A 21,173-nucleotide genomic window follows, 5' to 3' on the forward strand; every position below is an offset into this window, starting at 1 on the left:
TTTTCCATGAGAAATCTATATATTTGCATTAAAAATGGACTGTCACTGAAATGTTACATGTTCTAAAATGGCAGAGCATAAAATCCCACTATATTGTCATTCACTGTAAATGTCCTGCAAAGCCTTTTTTTTAATCCTTGACTATTATATAAAAAGCAAGAAAATATCCAACAGTGAAAGCCACGTTCTAAAAATAGAGCCTCCCAAAACTGTAACTCACATCAGATGGACATTTCCACAAATATGACAGACACACACACAAATAAAACGGCAACACGAGGGCAAATCAAACAAATAAATGAACACAATATGGTACTGCCTTGAAACTTTCAATGGGAAAAACAAATTAAGGGAGTTAAGACCGCTTTATGATAGGCACCTGACCTAACTCTTTATCCTCAGCATATTCCAAAGTCACAGGACAGAGGAAATAAATGTTATCCCCGCTCTAACACACTGTTGGAACAGATGGCATGAAATGTGAAACACAAAAATGCTCTTGTAAATTTAGGTGAGAAGTAAAACTTTCCACAGTCCAGTGGATAGTCTCCCACGTGATTTTACCTACCTCGCAACCACTGATCAATTTATAGCTTTTGTTAGCAATATTGAATATGCCTTACCATAACTTGGCCTTTCGACCACTGTGTTTATATATTTTTAAGTACTATGTGCATAACACATACTCACTCCCCTTTAATTTGCACGAATTCTTTTTATATCTACTAACGATTTTTCATGGCATGTGCGAAAAGGAGTTTCTAGGTTCTTGAAAAAGGTAAGACAATATCGACAGATAGATGAAAATGTTGTGTTGGGTACCCTGCAGCAAAATGCAGAATAAACTCATTAATTTCCTTTTCAAAGATAAAACTTGAACATATGAATTGATGTACTCAGCAACCCTGCACCATTACCTGTCCCAATATATGCACAAATATTCTATAATGGAAAACATTAGGATCTATTTTATAACAAAATGTCGGTCAAGACTGTTACAACTCTTGTTTAAGTTTGTTAAAAAGTTTTCGCCCCCAACCCAAATTTCTTTCTCCTTTCCTGGAGAGTAAAAGCAATGTACAACTGATTAAATATGCATGTTTTGAGAAAAGCTATCGAGCAAAATGTTGAACTATGCAATAGCCTTCAAGATACAATTTCTTATATGCAGTAATTAAGTTAGACAAAGCATTAGAAACATCAGTCTTGTTCTGAGTACCTATTGGCCGACTCAGAGATAGCTAGTTGTACCCCCCGACAACAAAGTTGTAAGGGGGGGGTATACTGGTTTCAGGTTGTCTGTCTGTCTGTCTGTCTGTCTGTCCGTCTGTCTGTCTGTCCGTCTGGTCGTCTGTCCGTCTGTCCGTAGACGCAATCTTGTGCGCACCATCTCTCCTTATCCCCTTGACAGAATTTAATGAAACTTCACACAAGTGATCAGTACCAACAGTAGTTGTGCATGGGGCATGTTAGGTTCTTTTAGAAAAAAAAATTGCAGAGTTATGGGACTTTGTTTTTTTGTTACTATACTATATACATAGACACAATCTTGTGCGCACCATCTCTCCTCATTCCCTGGACACAATTTAATGAAACTTCACACAAGTGATCAGTACCAACAGTAGTTGTGCATGGGGCATGTTAGGTTCTTTTAGAAAAAAATTTTGCAGAGTTATGGGACTTTGTTTTTTGTTACTATACTATATATATAGACACAATCTTGTGCACAGCATCTCTCCTCATCCCCTTGACACAATTTAATGAAACTTCACACAAGTGATCAGTAACAACAGTAGTTGTGCATGGGGCATGTTAGGTTCTTTCAGAATTTTTTTTTCCAGAGTTATGGGACTTTGTTTTTTTGTTACTATACTATAGACATAGACACAATCTTGTGCGCAGCATCTCTCCTCATCCCCTTGACACAATTTAATGAAACTTCACACAACTGATCAGTAACAACAGTAGTTGTGCATGGGGCATGTTAGGTTCTTTCAGCGACAAAAATTGCAGAGTTATGGGACTTTGTTTCTTGTTAACATACTATGTACATACAGTCTGCATATGCAATCTTGTGCATGCCTATAATCTACCAAACCCTTGCACACAATTTAATGAAACTTCACACAAGTGATCAGTACCAACCCTAGTTGTGCATGGGCCATGTTACATTCTTTTAGATAAATATTCTGCATAGTTATGGGACTTTGTTTTTTGTTACTATACTGTATACATACAGTCTATATACATACAGTCCACATAATTATGCAGTCTTGTGTGTGTCAAATTGCAATGTACTGTGTCAGTGCATGCGGGGGGTACATTCATCACCTTTAGTGATAGCTCTAGTTATAACAAGCACTTATAAGCAAATGCACATCAGCACAGATATAATTACACCAATGACATCATGTTACAGTTATCAAACGATAAAACGTACATACGTATAGTGTATAATCTAGTACATCTAGTGAAATTCCGAAGGTTGATAATAGCACAAAAGTGGCACAACAAGAAACAACAATTTTGCATAAGGCCTAAAAAAAGAATTCTTTGTTTCCGGTAACATGCTCAAAAAAATTAGGGTAGTCGGAAAAAAAAAATTTTGGATTTTTTTTTCATTAAGGGAGACTTTTCGGAAATTATTTTTGTGTCAAAAAATGAATACAAATCAGGGGATTATGCCTTTAAAGCACCACTAAGTTGATTTCTAACATCACTGACCATGTTCAAAGCATAAAAAGTGCAGTTTTGCAATTTTTTGTTAAAAAGTTGAAAAAAATATTCTTCAAGGCCATAAAAACATTTAGGGTCGGGCCAAAAATTTAGGGTAAGTCGGGATACCGGAAACGAACATTTTTTTTTTACGCCTAATCAAATAACTAGAATCTGGCATGAATATTATTTGAACCATTCGTGAGTTGCTCGCAATACTGGTGTAACTCATATTAAACAGAGAAGGACTTAGACAGTATTTTGCTCAACCCTCTAAATCGTTGAAAAAAGTTCACATAATAATTATTATATACTGCCAAAATAATGAATAGAAGCTATTAAAATACAGGAAAACATAAAGACATCTTATAATTATGCAGGAGGGACAATACTTACGCTAAACAAATTTAAGTTGACCAGTACAAGTGAGCATTGCTGGCACAACAACAACAACAGAGGCAGATTTTTTTCCTTTTCAGGCACTAAAAATATCAGAAACTGCTTTATATTGGTAAAATAAAATCTTTCACAAGATTCTACACTACCATTCAAAATGATAGCAAGTTCGGTTTGACTGACTCTGTTCATGTGAGGTAATCAAGTGAGCAACACCCCTAGTGCCCCTTAGCACCGGCTTAAGCGAAATCTATTATAGTAAAATTAAGTAGACTCAATGATCCCAAAGGACCAGAAAATATAACAGAACCAAGTCTAAGAACAGGAAGACTTTCTACAGCCGCCACAAGCACTTAAACACTGCTGTTGTGATAGTCAATGAAATCAATAATATTCATTTCTCAAGTGTTGAGGTAAGGAGTTCAGTAGCTTGACAGCTAACGTGTTGACCTCTTCATCACATTAAGTAAAAATATTGTCAAAATTGTAGGAGATGTTACATTTGTATGTTTATAGGGTTGTGCGTTTTAATATTATCAGAAAGACGTATAATTGGTTGGCAATAAGCTATATCGTTTTCCAGAGTAGTGATAACAGTGACGGAATCATGGTATGCATGAGACAGAGTATAAAATGGAAAATATCATTTATGAAAGTTGAAAGAAGTCAATATATTGACCCTTAGATGGAGTTTTTATATTCTTTGGCGTTTTGAAACACCTTAAATAAAGTCGAACATTTCCATTTTAGTGTAGATTACAGTAGAGAATGTACTCTTAGGTTATATATTTCTGTTAAAGTGTAATTATTGTCTGTTTTATGTGGTAAAAACTTGTATTTATCTATTTATAAAACTGTCTTTATCTAAACACTATCTGATTAGAATAAGAAGATATTCGACACCTGTCGGTGGTTGGTATTGTCCGGAACAGTACGGGAAACAGGTTATGTTCTGAACTTGATCGTTATCACTCGAACGCTCTGCACAAGCGTCTCCGTAACAGGGCTGAGAAAACGTGCAAAATTGCAATATTTTGAAAACCCCTATTGATTTTGGGGTCACTCCGTTAAAGGTCAAGGTCACAGGGGCCTGAACATGGGAAACCATTTCCGATCAGTAACTTGAGAACCACTTGAGGTAGAATGTTGAAACTTCATAGGATGATTAGACATGCAGAGTAAATGATCCCTACTGAATTTGGGGTCACTCTATGAAAGGTCAAGGTCGCAGCAAACAGAACGTTGCAACTTTATAGGATGATTGGTCGTGCAGAGTAGATGACCCCTATTGATTTTGGGGTCACTCTGTTGAAGGTCAAGGTCACAGGGGCCTGAACATGGAAATCCATTTCGGATCAATAACTTGAGAACAGCTCGACCCTGAATGTTGAAAATTCATAGGATGATTGGTCATGCAGTGTAGATGACCCCTATTGATTTTGGGGTCACTCCGTTAAAGGTCAAGGTCACAGGGGCCTGATCATGGAAAGCCATTTCCGATCAATAACTTGAGAACCACTTGACCCAGAATTTGAAAATTCATAGGATGATTGGTCATGCAGAGTAGATGACCCCTATTGAATTTGGGGTCACTCTATGAAAGGTCAAGGTTGCAGCAAACAGAACATGGAAATCCATTTCCGTTTAGTTACTTGAGAATCATTTGACCCAGAATGTTTAAACTTCATAGGGTGATAGAAGTTACAGAGTAGATGATCCCTATTGTTTTTGGGGTCACACCATCAAAATTCAAGGTCACAGGGGGCTGAACATAGAAAATTCTTTTCAATCAATAACTTGAGAACCACTTGACCCAGAATGTTGAAACTATATAGGATGATTGGACACGCAGAGTAGATGACCCCCTACTGATTTTGGGGTCACCCGATCAAAGGTCAAGGTCACAGGGGCCTGAACATGGAAAACAGTTTCCAATTCATAACTTGAGATCCACTTAGCCCAGAATGTTGAAACTTTGTGGAATGATTGGTTATGCCAAATAGATGATTCCTATTGCAGCCAGCCATCAGTGTTGCTTAGACTTTTGCTCCTGTCCCCTATTGACTTCCTGCCTATATGACTATGCATTGGGGGAGAAGACATGCGCTTTTCTACAAAAGCATCTTCTAGTTATATTCAACATTTTCTGACTTTCAGCCCAAAGAACTAAAGAAGTGGAAAGAAGAGCGTAAGTACAGTTTTATTCTATTTTGTTTTTTGTTAGTCCGCATAAAGAGAATGTAGATCTATGGATTGCGAGGTTGTGAGTTTGATCCGAAGATGAGGCTTATGACCGCTGTGATGAAGGATGAAAGACATTGTGTCTTAAGTCATTTGCAGAGCTCCAGATACTTTTTAGGCCAATGAGTATGTACTCATAATAATTAGTGTGAGTGTGTAAAATGGTAAAATCTGAACTTGACTCTAGTTATTTTACTCCTGAAAAATTCTGTAAATGAGAAAAACCCAGAAATCAGTTTTATAACATTTATTGCAATAACACCTGTAGGTTTGTTTAAAGTTAATTTGAAATTCAGTAGTCAAGGTATTACCCAGCCCTCCTGCTTAGCTCAATAGGGAGAGTGTTGGTCTACGGATCGCAGGATTTGATAAAGGACATTGTGTCTGAAATCATTCGTCCTCCACTTCTGATAACTCATGTGGGGAAGTTGGCAGCTACTTGCAGAGAACAGGTTTGTACTGGTACAGAATCCAGGAACACTGGTTAGGTTAACTGCCCGCCATTACACAGGGCACTAGACAACTTTTGGGGACAGGTACCCAAACCCTCAGGAAGGGGAATTTTTTGACATTTAAAGACGAAAAGGGGAAGTTTAAGCCATGTATATGTAACTACTTTTCACACTTATTAATACTGTTTTCAATCATTTCTAACTGATGTGAATATATTGCAACAGTAATCTTCCTTATAGGCACTATATAATATTAAAAGAAAGAGTTAATATCTATTTGTGTCAAACGACCTATCATCAGGGGAATTTTCTTCTGAGAAAGGGGAAAAAAACATATTATTTTAGGAGGGGAATGGTACCCATATTCGGCCCCAAAAATGGCCAAACGAGTGCCCTGTTAAATGACTGAAATACCGTTGAAAAATGGCGTTAAACCCAAAACTAACAAATAAATGTATTACCCACTGATGAGTGGGTGGTTTTGGGTTGTACTCTGCCACTGGTTCTCCATAAAGGATCACCCTTAGCAATGATTCACAATGCCTATCTATAGTGGACTTTTGAAGGTTCCTAGAGCCAGAAGACAAACAATGTTTGGGAGATCATTTTCTATTGGTTTAAAATATGTGTAGAATGTTTGTTTACTTTTCAAACTCTTTGAAAATGACATTTTATTGTTTTCTGCACACTGCAGTTTTTTGACAATTTTAACCAACTTTGAAAATACACTACCGCACCGTCTCTTATTATCTGTAAACAGAATGGGAATATTCGTGGGGCTGTAAGGTGCATGCTCACACATATGTTATGTTACATGCTGCATCTCAGGGGTGGCGAAATCTGATTTTGACTTTACTTGTCTGTTTTTGTCAGTTGCTATTTGTACTTGTCCATATGATAGTTATATAGTAAATTCTGGTCAAATTTCACTTGTCTGTAAAGGCTTTGGGACAGCCTGGGCAATACGGACAATTGAATTTGCCACCCCTTCATCCAGACCATTCAGACTAGTATAAAGTAATTGTGAGCATTTCTGTAATTCCATTTATGCTTTTATATGCATAAAAATTACCATACATACATAAATTCATTATTTTGATTTAATAATTTACGCTTATAAAAGTTTGCAGTTACTTTTGGAGATCAGTTAGTAATCTAGGGACCCTGGTCAGGTCAACTACCTGCTGTTACATAACTGAAATACTGTTGAAAAACAGCATTAAACCCAAAACAAACTGTAACAAAAATTACATGTCAGATCATTTGAACAAAAATGTGTTGTATATGACCAGGGGCTTGATTGACCAAGTGTTTTTTCCATGACACTGGTCATGTATCATTTTTAGGCAACATTAGTATTGACAAACCTGATCTTTATTTTGTATAATATAACAATTTTCAATCTCTGTTTACTTAAAATAAAGTGAAAAAAAAAAAACTCAATATTTTTCTATATATATTACCTTAGGTGCTAGTTAATGGTTAAGCTTTCAATTTAACTCAGACTATATCTATTAACTGAATTTTTATTTAAATTATATTATGAATTATTTAGGCAAAGCAGCAAAGCGAAAATGGAAAGAGGAAAAGTTATTGAAACAGTTGGCAAAGAAACGGCAGATTGAGAAGAAAGAAGAAGAAGCCATGAAAGTGAAAGAAGAAGAAGAGGAAGTGCAAGAAAGATTAGGTAGAAACTGAAATGATTTATTCCGCTAATTGTATGTTTAGAAATTTACCTCATAAAATAACGATATACCTCCTAATCTGGTGTCAATGTCAGGAAGGACCATTATTTTCACAACCAATTTTTAATTGGTTTGCTAAAATGGTCATGAAACTGAAACTTTTTACCTGTAATGTAACCAAACAAAATGTGCCAGAGGTTCAACCATGGTAGACCTCTGGCATGTGTATTGTGAGAATGAGATTTTGAGAGAAGTTTTGAGAAAATTTTGCATCTGTTCTTTTGAGAGAAAAAAAACGTTTAAGGGCATGCCTGTATAAATGGGACTGAAGTAGAGAGCATTCCATTGGCTGGATATTAAATGGCTAGTTTGTTCGTTATTATTCAACAGTTTTCATGATAAAACATACAGGAAGTCCTTTATGTTATGTTGTTTTGCAAAATTTTGAGAAATTTTTCTATGGTGGCATATTTCTGCATACGATAACCAGAAAAGTTTCGCGAAAATATATCTAGTTTTCGCGAAAAACACGAAAGCTTTTGCGAGAAAATAAAAACTATTTGAGAAAATAAATGTAGATATTAAGCGGAAAATTTCGCAATAGTGCCCACTCCTGCAGTTAAGATATGAGATCTTAAAAATTAATCTTTTCATGAAATGTTGTTACAGTTGGTTACTGATCTAAAAATAGAAACATTCGGAACGCTTTGAACAACAATAGTACACATGTGTTAGGCCGTTGCACATATGCTTGAAATGAAAGGCACAGGCTGATACAGAATATACTATGTTGTATAGCGATCTGAAAGATTTTACTGTTTTCATGAAAACTGTTTATTTTCGCGAAAATATTGTATTTTCACGAAAAGTTTACTATTTTTCGTAAAAGTTTGGTCCATTTTCGTGAAAGTTGTCTTGTTTTCTTAAGCAGATGTGGGCATTGATGAAATTCTTTTCCACTTCATATATGCACAGTTTTTGTGAAAAATTTTCTGGTTTTGCTAAAACTCTATACATTTTCGCAAAACTTATCTGGTTATCATATGCAGAAATATGCCACCATAGTTTTCAGATTTTAAACTGTGGCTTAAATTAGATGTATTTCAGTTCCTTTAGGTCATTAAGAAAAAAAAAATCATCTTCACCAGATGTTTTGAAAATTGGAGATAACCCATCGTTGAAACTTTTTTGTACTTTGTGATGTCAAGAATGTAAGATGATGACTTTCATTATATATATAGTTTCATAGGTAAATTTATTGTTTCAGGTCGTCCATACACATTGTCCATAGCTTTACCTGGCTCTATTCTAGATAATGCACAATCACCAGAACTGAGAACTTACCTTGCTGGACAGGTAGGTCAAGTTAATTATCATATATCCTATACATTGCCCGCAGCGGCTAGATTATAGTTTGTCCCCAAGAAGTCCATTATTTGAAAAACAACTCAAATAATAGAACTGATGTTTAATTTTAAACTATAGTCCTGTAGAGTATACATTGAAATAACATCAGTAAAAATAATTTTCTGATGCGTCGCTTATTTTTGAAGTTAGCGATTTTCTGGGACAACTGCTGGGACAATTTCCAGAATTGAGGACTTAAATTGTTAACTTGAGGTCTATAGTTGCCTAAGGAAGTTGGACATGAGTTTGCAGGGTCAGGTTTATCACCAGGCCCTTTCAGTCGGGCACATTGCCAAGCTAAAAAGTCTTAGTGCCCTGCTAGTAAAACTCAATACTTAAGTTATTATGTCTCCCCCACCCCTACTCTGGGGGAGACATATTGTTTTTGCCCTGTCCGTACGTCCGTATGTCACACTTCACTTCCGTTCAGTAACTGGAGAACCATTTGATCTAGAACCTTGAAACTTCATAGGGTTGTAGGGATGCTGGAGTAGATGACCCCTATTGTTTTTGGGGTCACTCCATCAAAGGTCAAGGTCAAAGGGGCCTGAACATTGAAAACCATTTCTGATCAATAACTAGAGAACCACTTGACCCAGAATGTTGAAATTTCATATGATGATTGGTCATGTAGAGTAGATGACCCCTATTGTTTTTGCGATCACTCTGTTTAAGGTCAAGGTCACAGGGGCCTGAACATTGAAAACCATTTCCGATCAATAACTTGAGTACCACTTGACCCAGAATGTTGAAACTTCATAGGATGATTGTACATGCAAAGTAGATGACCACTGTTGATTTTGGGGTCACTTTGTTAAAGGTCAAGTTCACAGGGGCCTGAACATTGAAAACCATTTCCGGTCAGTAACTTTAGAATTACTTGACCCAGAGTGATGAAACTTAATAGGATGATTGATCATGCGGAGTAGATGACCCCCATCGATTTTATGGTCACTCTGTTAAAGGTCAAGGTCACAGGGGCCTGAACATGGAAAACCGTTTCCGATCAATAACTTGAGAACCACTTAACCCAGAATGTTAAAACTTAATAGCATAATTGGACATGCAGAGTAAATGACCCCAATTAATTTTGGGGTCACTCTGTTAAAGGTCAAGTTCACAGGGGTCTGAACATGGAAAACCATTTACGGTCAGTAACTTGAGAACCACTCAACCCAGAATGTTGAAACTTCATGGGATGATTGGTCATGCAGAGTAAATAACCCCTATTGTTTTTGGGGTCACTCAGTTAAAGGTCAAGGTTACAGGGGCCTGAACATTGATAACCATTTCCGGTCAATAATTTGACAACCTCTTGATCCAAAATGTTGAAACTTCATAGGATGATTGAACATGCAGAGTAGATGACCCCTAACGGTTTTTGGGTCACTGTGTTAAAGGTCAAGGTCACAGGGGCCTGAAGATGGAAAACAATTTCCAATCAATAACTTGAGAACCACTTAACCCAGAATGTTGAAACTTCATAGGATGATTGAACATGCAGAGTAGATGACCCGTATTGATTTTTGGGTCAGTCTATTAAAGGTCAAGGTCACAGGTGCCTGGTCATGTAAAATCATTTCTAGAAAATAACTCGAGAACCACTTGACCTAGAATGTTGAAACTTAATAGGATGATTGGACATGCAGAGTAGTAGTTCTGGCTGCCATAACTTAACTGACGCTGTTTTTATTTTCTGATGGTTGCGTCCATTAAGTTATGGCGGAACCCCATTTGGTTATCTAACCAGTATCAAACCGCAACATCTCACACAGTCTCTCGTGAGAATCTGATGACGTCATGTAACAGTTCAGAGCACATGGTTATTTTTGAAAATCAGTATCAAAATTTTACCTACATATGAATTTAATTTAATCATAAACATAATCATTTTTGATAAAATCAATAAAAAACATATGTTTGAATGTTTAAGTCCGCAGGAAAGGTCAGTAAATAAAGATTTTATACTGCCTATTGGTTTTCAAAATGAAGAGTACCCTGATAATGTGACAACTGCAGTGGCGGACAAGATACTGCAGACAGGGGTACCAATTTGAAACTGGAGTGTATAACTTGTGTTCAATTTATGTTGCATTTATTATTTTACGCAAGATCAAAAGAAAAATTAGAAGATTAGAAATATTTTAAAGTTGAAATTATAGCGTGACAGACTTCTGGCACGATTCCTGGTTAGGTTTCAGTACGGGATTTGTTTCAGCGCAGAGATCTGTAACAATATATATAAACAGCATATAAACATCTCTGAGCTGAATTTTTAGGTGAGTTTTTCTGATCGCTTGATGTCCGGCATCTGTCGTTTGTCTGTCGTCTGTCGTCCGTCAACATTTAGCTTGTGTATGCAATAGAGGCTGTATTTTTCAACTGATCTTCATGAGATTTGGTCACAATGATTATTTTGATGAAATCTAAGTTGAGTTTGAAAATGGGTCATCTGGGGTCAAAAACTAAGTCACTAGGTCAAATCAAGGAAAAACCTTGTGTATGCATTAGAGGCTGTATTTTTCAATTAATCTTCATGAATATTTGTCAGAATGATTACCTTGATGAAATCTAGGCCAAGTTCGAAAATGGGTCATCTGGGGTCAAAAACTAGGTCACTAGGTCAAATAAAGCAAAAACCTTGTGTATGCAATAGAGGCTGTATTTTTCAATTGATCTTTATGAATATTGGTCAGAATAATTACCTTGATGAAATCTAGGCCGAGTTCGAAAATGGGTCATCTGGGGTCAAAAATTAGGTCACTAGGTCAAATCAAAGAAAAACCTTGTGTATGCGATAGAGGCTGTATTTTTCAATTGATCTTTATGAATTTGGGTCAGAATGATTACCTTGATGAAATCTAGGTCGAGTTCGAAAATGGGTCATCTGGGGTCAAAAACTAGGTCACTAGGTCAAATCAAAGAAAAACATTGTGTATGCGATAGAGGCTGTATTTTTCAATTGATCTTTAAGAATATTGGTCAGAATGAAAACGTTAATAAAATCTAGGCCGAGTTCAAAAATGGGTTATCTGGGGTCAAAAACTAGGTCACTAGGTCAAATCAAAGAAAAACCTTGTGTATGAGATAGAGGCTGTATTTTTCAACTGATCTTCATGAAATTTGGTCAGAATGATTGCCTTGTCAAGTTTGAATATGGGACATCTGGGGTAAAAAACTAGGTCACTAGGTCAAATCAAAGAAAAACCTTGTTTATGTGATAGAGGCTGTATTTTTCAATTGACCTTCATAAAATTATGTCAGAATGATTGCCTTTATGAAATCTAGTTCGAGTTTGAGTATGGGTCATCTGGGGTCAAAAAGTAGGTCATAGGTCAAATCAAAGAAAAACCTTGTGTATGCAATAGAGACTGTATGTTGTGATAGATTTTCATGAAATCAGGTCAGGATATATCCTTGATAAAATCTAGGTCAAGTTCGAATATGGGTCATCTAGGTCACTAAGTCATATCTGAGAAAATACTTGTTAAACTTAAGAGACCACATTTTTGGTCCAATCTTAATTCATATTGGCCAGAATATTTGTTTCCATGAAATCACTGGGTCAAACATGTTTACACTGTTATGGTGGGTTTCTCAGGTGAGCGACCTAGGGCCGTCTTGGCCCTCTTGTTTTAGCTAGCAGAGTAGATGACCCCTATTTATTTTGGGGTCACTTGATCAAAGATCAAGGTCACAGGAGCCTGAACAGTGACCTGAGTACCACTAGGCCAAGAATGTTGAAACTTAGCGGGATGACTAGACATGCCAAATAGATGATCCCTGTTGTAGCCAACCATCAGTGTCTCTTTGACTTTCGCTCCAGAACCCTATTGACTTCTTGCCTATACAACTTTGCATTTGGGGGGAGACATGTGCTTTTTTACAAAAGCATCTTCTAGTTATGCACAAATTTTATCACCTATTGACATTACTCAGTTGATAATTACCTATTGTAATCATATCCAGAGAAAGACATGTTGAATCCCGAGTGTTGAATGTTGTTTAATTTAAAACATGTTACAAACAGTTGGTTGTTTTGCTGCCAACTGTCTTGATGTAATCTGCTCTTGTCTATCTGCCTGTTTCAATTTGTGTTGTGCATATATCACAGAAAGTATTTGACCTAGAGTCATCAAACCTAACAAAATTGTTATTTACCATATATAGTTGTGCAGCTAGTATTGTAATTGTGATTTTACTGGACCAGTTATGCACTTATCAATATTTTGCCCGCCCGGGGAAGCGGCGGGCATACACGGGACTTTAGACAGAAGGCCATTCCCGACAGGCGGGAATTAGACAAACATTTGATGTACCAACAAGGCTCTAGGGTGGGATTTAGACAAAAAAGGTTGTCTCTAGGGAGGGGATTTAGACAACAAATTTTTTGAAAAGTCAAATTCCCCTGGGTCAGCCCGCCGCCCTCCTGGGCGGGCAAAATATTGACAGGTGCATTATGGCTCTTGACCAAGTCTAAAATACGCATCAACAGGACTGAAAAGTTTGTGTCCTATGTATCTGAAAACTAGAGCTGTCATTGATTGGGTCTTTGTCATATCGACGATACCGATATATCGGAAGACAGATATCGACGATACATCGATATATCGCTTATTAAGTTAGAGTAACAGCCTATTTGTTCATGTACATGCTATACCTATACCTTCTTGTTAATGTTATTTTTAGTTTAATTGCCTGCTTTTCATGTGCAACAAAGTTGTAAGGGGGGGTATACTGGTTTCAGGTTGTCTGTCTGGCCGTAGACGCAATCTTGTGCGCACCATCTCTCCTTATCCCCTTGACAGAATTTAATGAAACTTCACACAAGTGATCAGTACCAACAGTAGTTGTGCATGGGGCATGTTAGAAAAAAAATTTGCAGAGTTATGTTACTATACTATATACATAGACACAATCTTGTGCGCACCATCTCTCCTCATCCCCTTGACACAATTTAATGAAACTTCACACAAGTGATCAGTAACAACAGTAGTTGTGCATGGGGCATGTTAGGTTCTTTTAGAAAAAAATTTTGCAGAGTTATGGGACTTTGTTTTTTTGTTACTATACTATATACATAGACACAATCTTGTGCGCACCATCTCTCCTCATCCCCTAGACACAATTTAATGAAACTTCACACAAGTGATCAGTAACAACAGTAGTTGTGCATGGGGCATGTTAGGTTCTTTCAGAGAAAAAATTTGCAGAGTTATGGGACTTTGTTTTTTTTGTTACTATACTATATACATAGACACATTCATGAGATCTTCATGAAAATTGGTGAGAATGTTCATCTTGATGATATCTAGGTCAAGTACAAAACTGGGTCACATGCCTTCAAAAACTAGGTCATTATTTGACCTTCTTTTCCTTAAGTGCATTGATAACAGGTGAGCGATATAGGGCCATTTTGCCCTCTTGTTCTTTTTTGCTCTCGGACATGCTGACAATTAAACGAAGTGTCAGATACGTAACCGCTGCGCTAATTGGCTGAACACAATCGACTGTAGTGTATCGGATAATTATGTCTCCCCCAGGAGACATATTGTTTTTGCCCTGTCCGTCCGTCCGTCTGTCCGTCCTTCCGTCCGTCCGTACGTACGTCACACTTCATTTCCGAGCAATAACTGGAGAACCATTTGACCTAGAACCTTCAAACTTTATAGGGTTGTAGGGATGCTGGAGTAGACGACCCCTATTATTTTTGGGGTCACTCTGTCAAAGGTCAAGGTCACAGGGGCCTGAACATTGAAAACCATTTCCGATCAATAACTAGAGAACCACTTGACCCAGAATGTTGAAACTTCACATGATGATTGGTCATGAAGAGTTGATGACCCCTATTGATTTTGGGGTCACTCCGTCAAAGGTCAAGGTCACAGGGGCCTGAACATTGAAAACCATTTCCGATCAGTAACTAGAGAACCACTTGACCCAGAATGTTGAAACTTCACACGATGATTGGTCATGAAGAGTAGATGACCCCTATTGATTTTGGGGTCACTCCGTCAAAGGTCAAGGTCACAGGGGCCTGAACATTGAAAACCATTTCCGATCAATAACTAGAGAACCACTTGACCCAGAATGTTGAAACTTAATAGGATGATTGGTCATGAAGAGTAGATGACCCCTATTGATTTTGGGGTCACTCCGTCAAAGGTCAAGGTCACAGGGGCCTGAACATTGAAAATGATTTCCGATCAATAACTAGAGAACCACTTGACCCAGAATGTTGAAACTTAATAGGATGATTGGTCATGAAGAGTAGATGACCCCTATTGATTTTGGGGTCACACCGTCAAAGGTCAAGGTCACAGGGGCCTGAACATTGAAAACCATTTCCAATCAATAACTTGAGTACCACTTGACCCAGAATGTTGAAACTTCATAGGATGATTGGTCATGTAGAGTAGATGACCCCTATTGTTTTTGGGGTCACTCTGTTAAAGGTCAAGGTCACAGGGGCCTGAACATGGAAAACCGCTTCTGATCAATAACTTGAGAACCTCTTGACCCAGAATGTTAAAACTTCATAGGATGATTGGACATGCAGAGTAAATGACCCCAATTAATTTTGGGGTCACTCTATTAAAGGTCAAGGTCACAGGAGCCTGAACATGGAAAACAATTTCCGGTCAGTAACTTGAGAACCACTCAACCCAGAATGTTGAAACTTCATAGGATGATTGCTCATGCAGAGTACATGACCCCTATCGATTTTGGGGTCACTCCGTTAAAGGTCAAGGTCACAGGGGCCTGAACATTGATAACCATTTCCGATCAATGACTTGAGAACCTCTAGAGCCAGAATGTTGAAACTTCATAGGATAATGGACATGCAGAGTAGATGACCGCTATTGATTTTTGGGTCAGTCTATTAAAGGTCAAGGTCACAGGGGCCTGGTCATGTGAAATCATTTCTGGAAAATAACTAGAGAACCACTTGACCTAGAATGTTGAAACTTAATAGGATGATTGGACATGCAGAGTAGATGACCCCTATTTATTTTGGGGTCACTTGATCAAAGGTCAAGGTCACAGGAGCCTTAACAGTGACTTGAGAACCACTAGGCCAAGAGTGTTGAAACTTAGCAGGATGACTGGACATGCCAAGTAGATGATCCCTATTGCAGCCAACCATCAGTGTCTCTTTGACTTTCGCTCCGGACTCCTATTGACTTCTTGCCTATACCACTTTGCATTGGGGGAGACATGCGCTTTTTTGCAAAAGCATCTTCTAGTTTGATTCGCTTCACACTTCTCGGGGAAAATCTCGCAAGTACCTGAAGTAGGCGGAACTTACATTATGCTATTAGCGTGTGTTTCGTATATTCCACACTCATTTTACACCATGCAAATTGTCAACAGTCGGGATAGTGTAGGGTGGACGGATAGCTCAGTGGTTTGCACACTGGCCTTCCAATCCTGAGGTCGGGATTCGATCCCCGGCAGCTACTCAGGAATTTTCAGAAACGCTTTTCAGTGTTTCCCACTCAACTAGAGGTGTACTGGTCAGGAACTCAGGCAATCCTTGCGTGTATCAGTGCTATACACTGGGCACGTTAAAGAACCAGGCTGTCTATTCGCAAGGTGCTAGGTTAAGTTAGCTGGATAAGCCTGTATCTGCTTTCTGATCTCTCTGTCGTGGGGGCTTTGTCTCACTCTGTCCCTCTGGTCAGATCACTCTGTGTCTGTACTAGTAGAGGATGAATTATGTGCCCTGTGTGGCTGCATTTGAGCTATGTAAAGCGCCTTGGGCGCTATATAAATCTGGTGTAATTTAATGTACAATGCCAGTGAATATACTATGTGTAAAATTAGGCGTTTAATCAAATAAAGCAGTTTCACTTTCAGTTTCAGCATTGATAAGCGCAACTTGGCGCAAACTTGCAATTCAGCTTGATCTTGAAATTTGTAATACTGTTTACATTTTGTACGACCACATTTTAAAATGAATTCGTATTGACACGGCCACATTTTAAGATAAATTCGTATCAGACCCCTAACAAATTCGTAATTACGAAAATATGGCCCTTATCTGGAGCTCTGATTTCACTATGAAAATGCTACCTACATGTCAAGCATAGATCTGTCATGTGATTTTAGCAAAAAAATTGCAAAGAAAATAAGTAAAATTGCTCTACAGAGCAAAAAAACTGAGGACTATTCTGCAGTTATGCGACTACCTGTTTTTTTTTCACGCCATTTTTATACGCTCGTTTGAAAAACGGGACGTATTATGGGAACGCCCCTGGCGAGCGGATGGGCGGGTGGGTGGGTGGGCGGGCGGCGTCCACAGACCTTGTCCAGAGCATATCTTCTACATGAATGGAGGGATTTTGATGAAACTTGGCACAGTGGTTCACCATCATGAGACGGAGTGTCCTGTGCAAGAACCAGGTCCCTAGGTCTAAGGTCAAGGTCACTCTTAGAGGTCAAAGGTCAAATTCAAGAATGACTTTGTCCGGAGCATATGTTCTTCATGCATGGAGGGATTTTGATGAAAGTTGGCACAATTGTTCATCATCATGAAAGGGAGTGTCGTGCGCAAAAACCAGGTCCCTAGGTCTAAGGTCAAGGTCACACTTAGAGGCCAAAGGATACAAGAATGAAAAATTCAAGATTGACTTTGTTCGGAGCATATCTTTTTCATGCATGGAAGGATTTTGATGTAGCTTGGCACAGTTGTTCACCATAATAAGAAGGAGTGTCATGCGCAAGAACCAGTTCCCTAGGTCTAAGGTCAAGGTTACACTTAGAGGTCAAAGGATACAAGAATGAAAACTTTGTCCGGAGCATATCTTCTTTATGCATTAAAGGACTTTGATGTAACTTGGCACAATTGTTCACCATCATGAGATGGAGTGTCATGCGCAAGAACCAGGTCCCTAGGGGTAAGGTCAAGGTCACACTTAGAGGTCAAAGATACAAGAATGAAAATTTTGTCCGGAGCATTTCTTCTTCATGCATTGAGGGATTTTGATACAACTTGGCACAGTTGTTTACCATCATGAGGCCAAGTGTCATGCGCAGGAACCAGGTCCCTAGGTCTAAGGTCAAGGTCACACTTAGAGGCCAAAGGTCAGATACAAGAATGACTTTGTCCGGAGCATTTCACTTTATGCATGGAGGGATTTTGATGTAATTTGGCACAATTGTACACCATCTTTTTGCACTGGTCCCTTCTTTTGAATTACTTCCCTTTACTGTTACTATAAATAGCTTATATTGTAACTTTTTCATTACAAGTCGTAGGGAAAAATTGAGACCACTTTTCTGTAGTACACATGCATGTTACAACCAATACTGAGGTGTATTTTGAGCTATCTCTACCTGGTAAGGATTTTTGTGTGGACTTTTCATTTTTGTGCCCCCGAAGGGAGGCATATTAGTTTTCAACTGCCCATCCGTTAGTTCGTTCGTTCGTTCGTTAGTCACAACGTTAACTTTTTGCATGAAGGCACTTTACTCGCGAACCACTGCACCCATGACCTTCAAACTTCACATGCTAATAGTACTTATTGAGTACACCACCCCTACTGACTTTAGGGTCACCAGGTCAAAGGTCACAGGGGCCAACGTTAACGTTTTGCATGAAGGCACTTTATTCGCAAACCACTGCACTCCTGACCTTCAAACTTCACTTGCTGATAGTACTTATTGAGTACACCATTCCTACTGACTTTGGGATCACCAGGTCAAAGGTCAAGGTCACAGGGGCCAACGTTAACTTTTTGCATGAAGGCACTTTACTCGCGAACCACTGCATCCAGGACCTTCAAACTTCACATGCTGATAGTACTTATTGAGTACACCACCCCAACTGACTTTGGAGTCACCAGGTCAAAGGTCAAGGTCACAGGGGTTAACGTTAACTTTTTGCATGAAGGCACTTTACTCGCGAACCACTGCACCCAGGACCTTCAAACTTTACATGCTGATAGTACTTATTGAGTACACCACCCCTACTGACTTTGGGGTTACCGAGTCAAAGGTCAAGGTCACAGGGGCCAACGTTAACTTTTTGCATGAAGGCACTTTACTCGCGAACCACTGCATCCAGGACCTTCAAACTTCACATGCTGATAGTACTGATTGAGTACACCGCCCCTACTGACTTTGGGGTCACCAGGTCAAAGGTCAAGGTCACAGGGGCCAACGTTAACTTTTTGCATGAAGGCACTTTACTCGCGAACCACTGCACCCAGGACCTTCAAACTTCACTTGCTGATAGTACTTACTGAGTACACCACCCCAACTAACTTTGGGGTCACCAGGTCAAAGGTCAAAGTCACAGGGGCCAACGTTAACTTTTTGCATGAAGGCACTTTACTCGCGAACCACTGCACCCAGGACCTTCAAACTTTACATGCTGATAGTACTTTATGAGTACACCAACCCTACTGACTTTGGGGTCACCAGATCAAAGGTCAAGGTCACAGGGGCCAACGTTAACTTTTTGCATGAAGGCACTTTACTCGCGAACCACTTCACCCAGGACCTTCAAACTTCACATGCTGATAGTACTTATTGAGTACACCACCCTTACTGACTTTGGGGTCACCAGGTCAAAGGTCAAGGTGCTGCGGGGGCATTTGTCACCATTAGTGACAGCTCTTGTTTTTTTCTTTCTTTCTTTAAAGATTAACTTCCCTTAGTTTTTACTATAAATAACTTACATTGTAACTTTTTTATAATTGACCGTAGGGAAAAACCAAGACCACTTTTCTGTGGTACAACATAGATGTTACTTTCAAATTTTGGGTGTATTTTAAGATATCTTAACCTGGTAATGGTTTTTTTTGTGGACTTAGAAAAAAAAAAGAATTACAATAATTTCTAAAAAAAAAAAAAAAACAAAAAAACAACATTGTAAACAACTAGAAAAATAAAATTCCATTTGCAAATACAGGTGCTAATGTAAAGAAATTTGCTGTGACGGGCGTATATTGTGACATTCTGGCACTCTTGTTCTATTTAGTGTCTGTATGCCTATAAGAAAAACTTTTCTCTGACACTGCCAGTTTCATTTGAAATGTACAAGAATCCTAAATGCATGGAAAAATATAAGGTTTTAGCTTGATATCAACAGTTTCTAAGGTTTTATGGCATTTTTAATATCATAAGGCAAAGCGTCAGATTTTGTCAAAAATAAGTGTCGCGACATTTTGAAGCAGTTACCCTAAATGCAACCTTGTTTTGCTCTGTTTTGGCATTTTCTACTCTGATCTGCATACAAATTACACATTTAAACAGTTAAATATTTTCACTTTTACCTCTGATGGCCATAAATAAGCAATCAGCAGGCTATAAATGTGCAGTTTTTGAAAAAAAATACACTAAAAACAGTGACAATGTGATATTTTTGGGTTTTATCCTCATTTTAAACAAAAATACAATAAATTTGTCATTTTCTTTCAAATTCTATCAAATTCTAAGGGGCCTCCGTGGCCGAGTGGTTAAGGTCCCTGACTTCGAATCATTTGCCCCTCATCAATGTAGCTTTTGTTGTTTGTAATGCTAATGATGATGATGATAGCTCAAAAATATATGACCTAGAACAATGAATCTTTAAGAATGCAAACATTTGAATCATTGCCCCTTATTTGTGAGAAATGTACCAGTGGAGGCAAACCCTGTGTCCTTCAGACACATTTTAGTTAAGTATAGATATAGCATTTTGAGAACACCCCCAGAATTTTTATTTGAATCCGATATTCTTTATAGTTTTTATCATTTATATTGAAATAAGTCTGATCAAAACCAGTTGAGACTGGATATGCCTGGTACTAGTAATTTATCTGTTTAAATGTTGGGGAACACCTGCCAAAACAGGACACCAATATGAGAAGATAACCAAAACAAAAACAAAATAATAAAAAGAATGACAAAGTTTACTGATGGGTGTTTATTGTGTGAAAGAGAGAAAAACTGCCTTAAAGAAAACTGAGTTATATTTAGATAAACAAGTGGATACTCTGGAATTATATTTGAATGATGTATATGAGAAAGAATGTGTGTTCAAAATAGAAGAAGAGGAAGTTGAATTTATTCAGGCTGGAATTGAAACTCTTGTGAAGAAAATTGCTGATTGGATACTGGACTATTTTGAAGAACAGGAGTTACAGCAGAATTTAGATGAAGGTCTTAGTGAAATTTTGAAAAATAGAGAACATACAACATCTCCGAAGGAAATTATCAAAGTGGGAAGTTTCTACGAAGGAACAAAGAATGGTTTTCCAGACGAATTTGACTTAATATTTCCTCTTTA

General features: G+C 38.1%; 1 protein-coding gene across 1 annotated transcript in view; it reads left to right on the forward strand.

Annotated features, from left to right (window-relative positions):
• Positions 1–243: 243 nt before the first annotated feature.
• The window catches only part of LOC123543131 (putative methyltransferase C9orf114), a 64,999-nt gene continuing 44,069 nt past the window's right edge, over positions 244–21,173 (forward strand). The window contains exons 1-4 of the mRNA XM_053531288.1: positions 244–312; positions 5,269–5,299; positions 7,360–7,491; positions 8,757–8,845. Coding sequence (XP_053387263.1) covers positions 244–312; positions 5,269–5,299; positions 7,360–7,491; positions 8,757–8,845 — 321 coding nt within the window. The remainder of the gene's footprint in view (positions 313–5,268; positions 5,300–7,359; positions 7,492–8,756; positions 8,846–21,173) is intronic.

The sequence above is a fragment of the Mercenaria mercenaria genome, chromosome 19 (assembly GCF_021730395.1).
Source record: "Mercenaria mercenaria strain notata chromosome 19, MADL_Memer_1, whole genome shotgun sequence".
Lineage (NCBI taxonomy): Eukaryota > Metazoa > Mollusca > Bivalvia > Venerida > Veneridae > Mercenaria > Mercenaria mercenaria.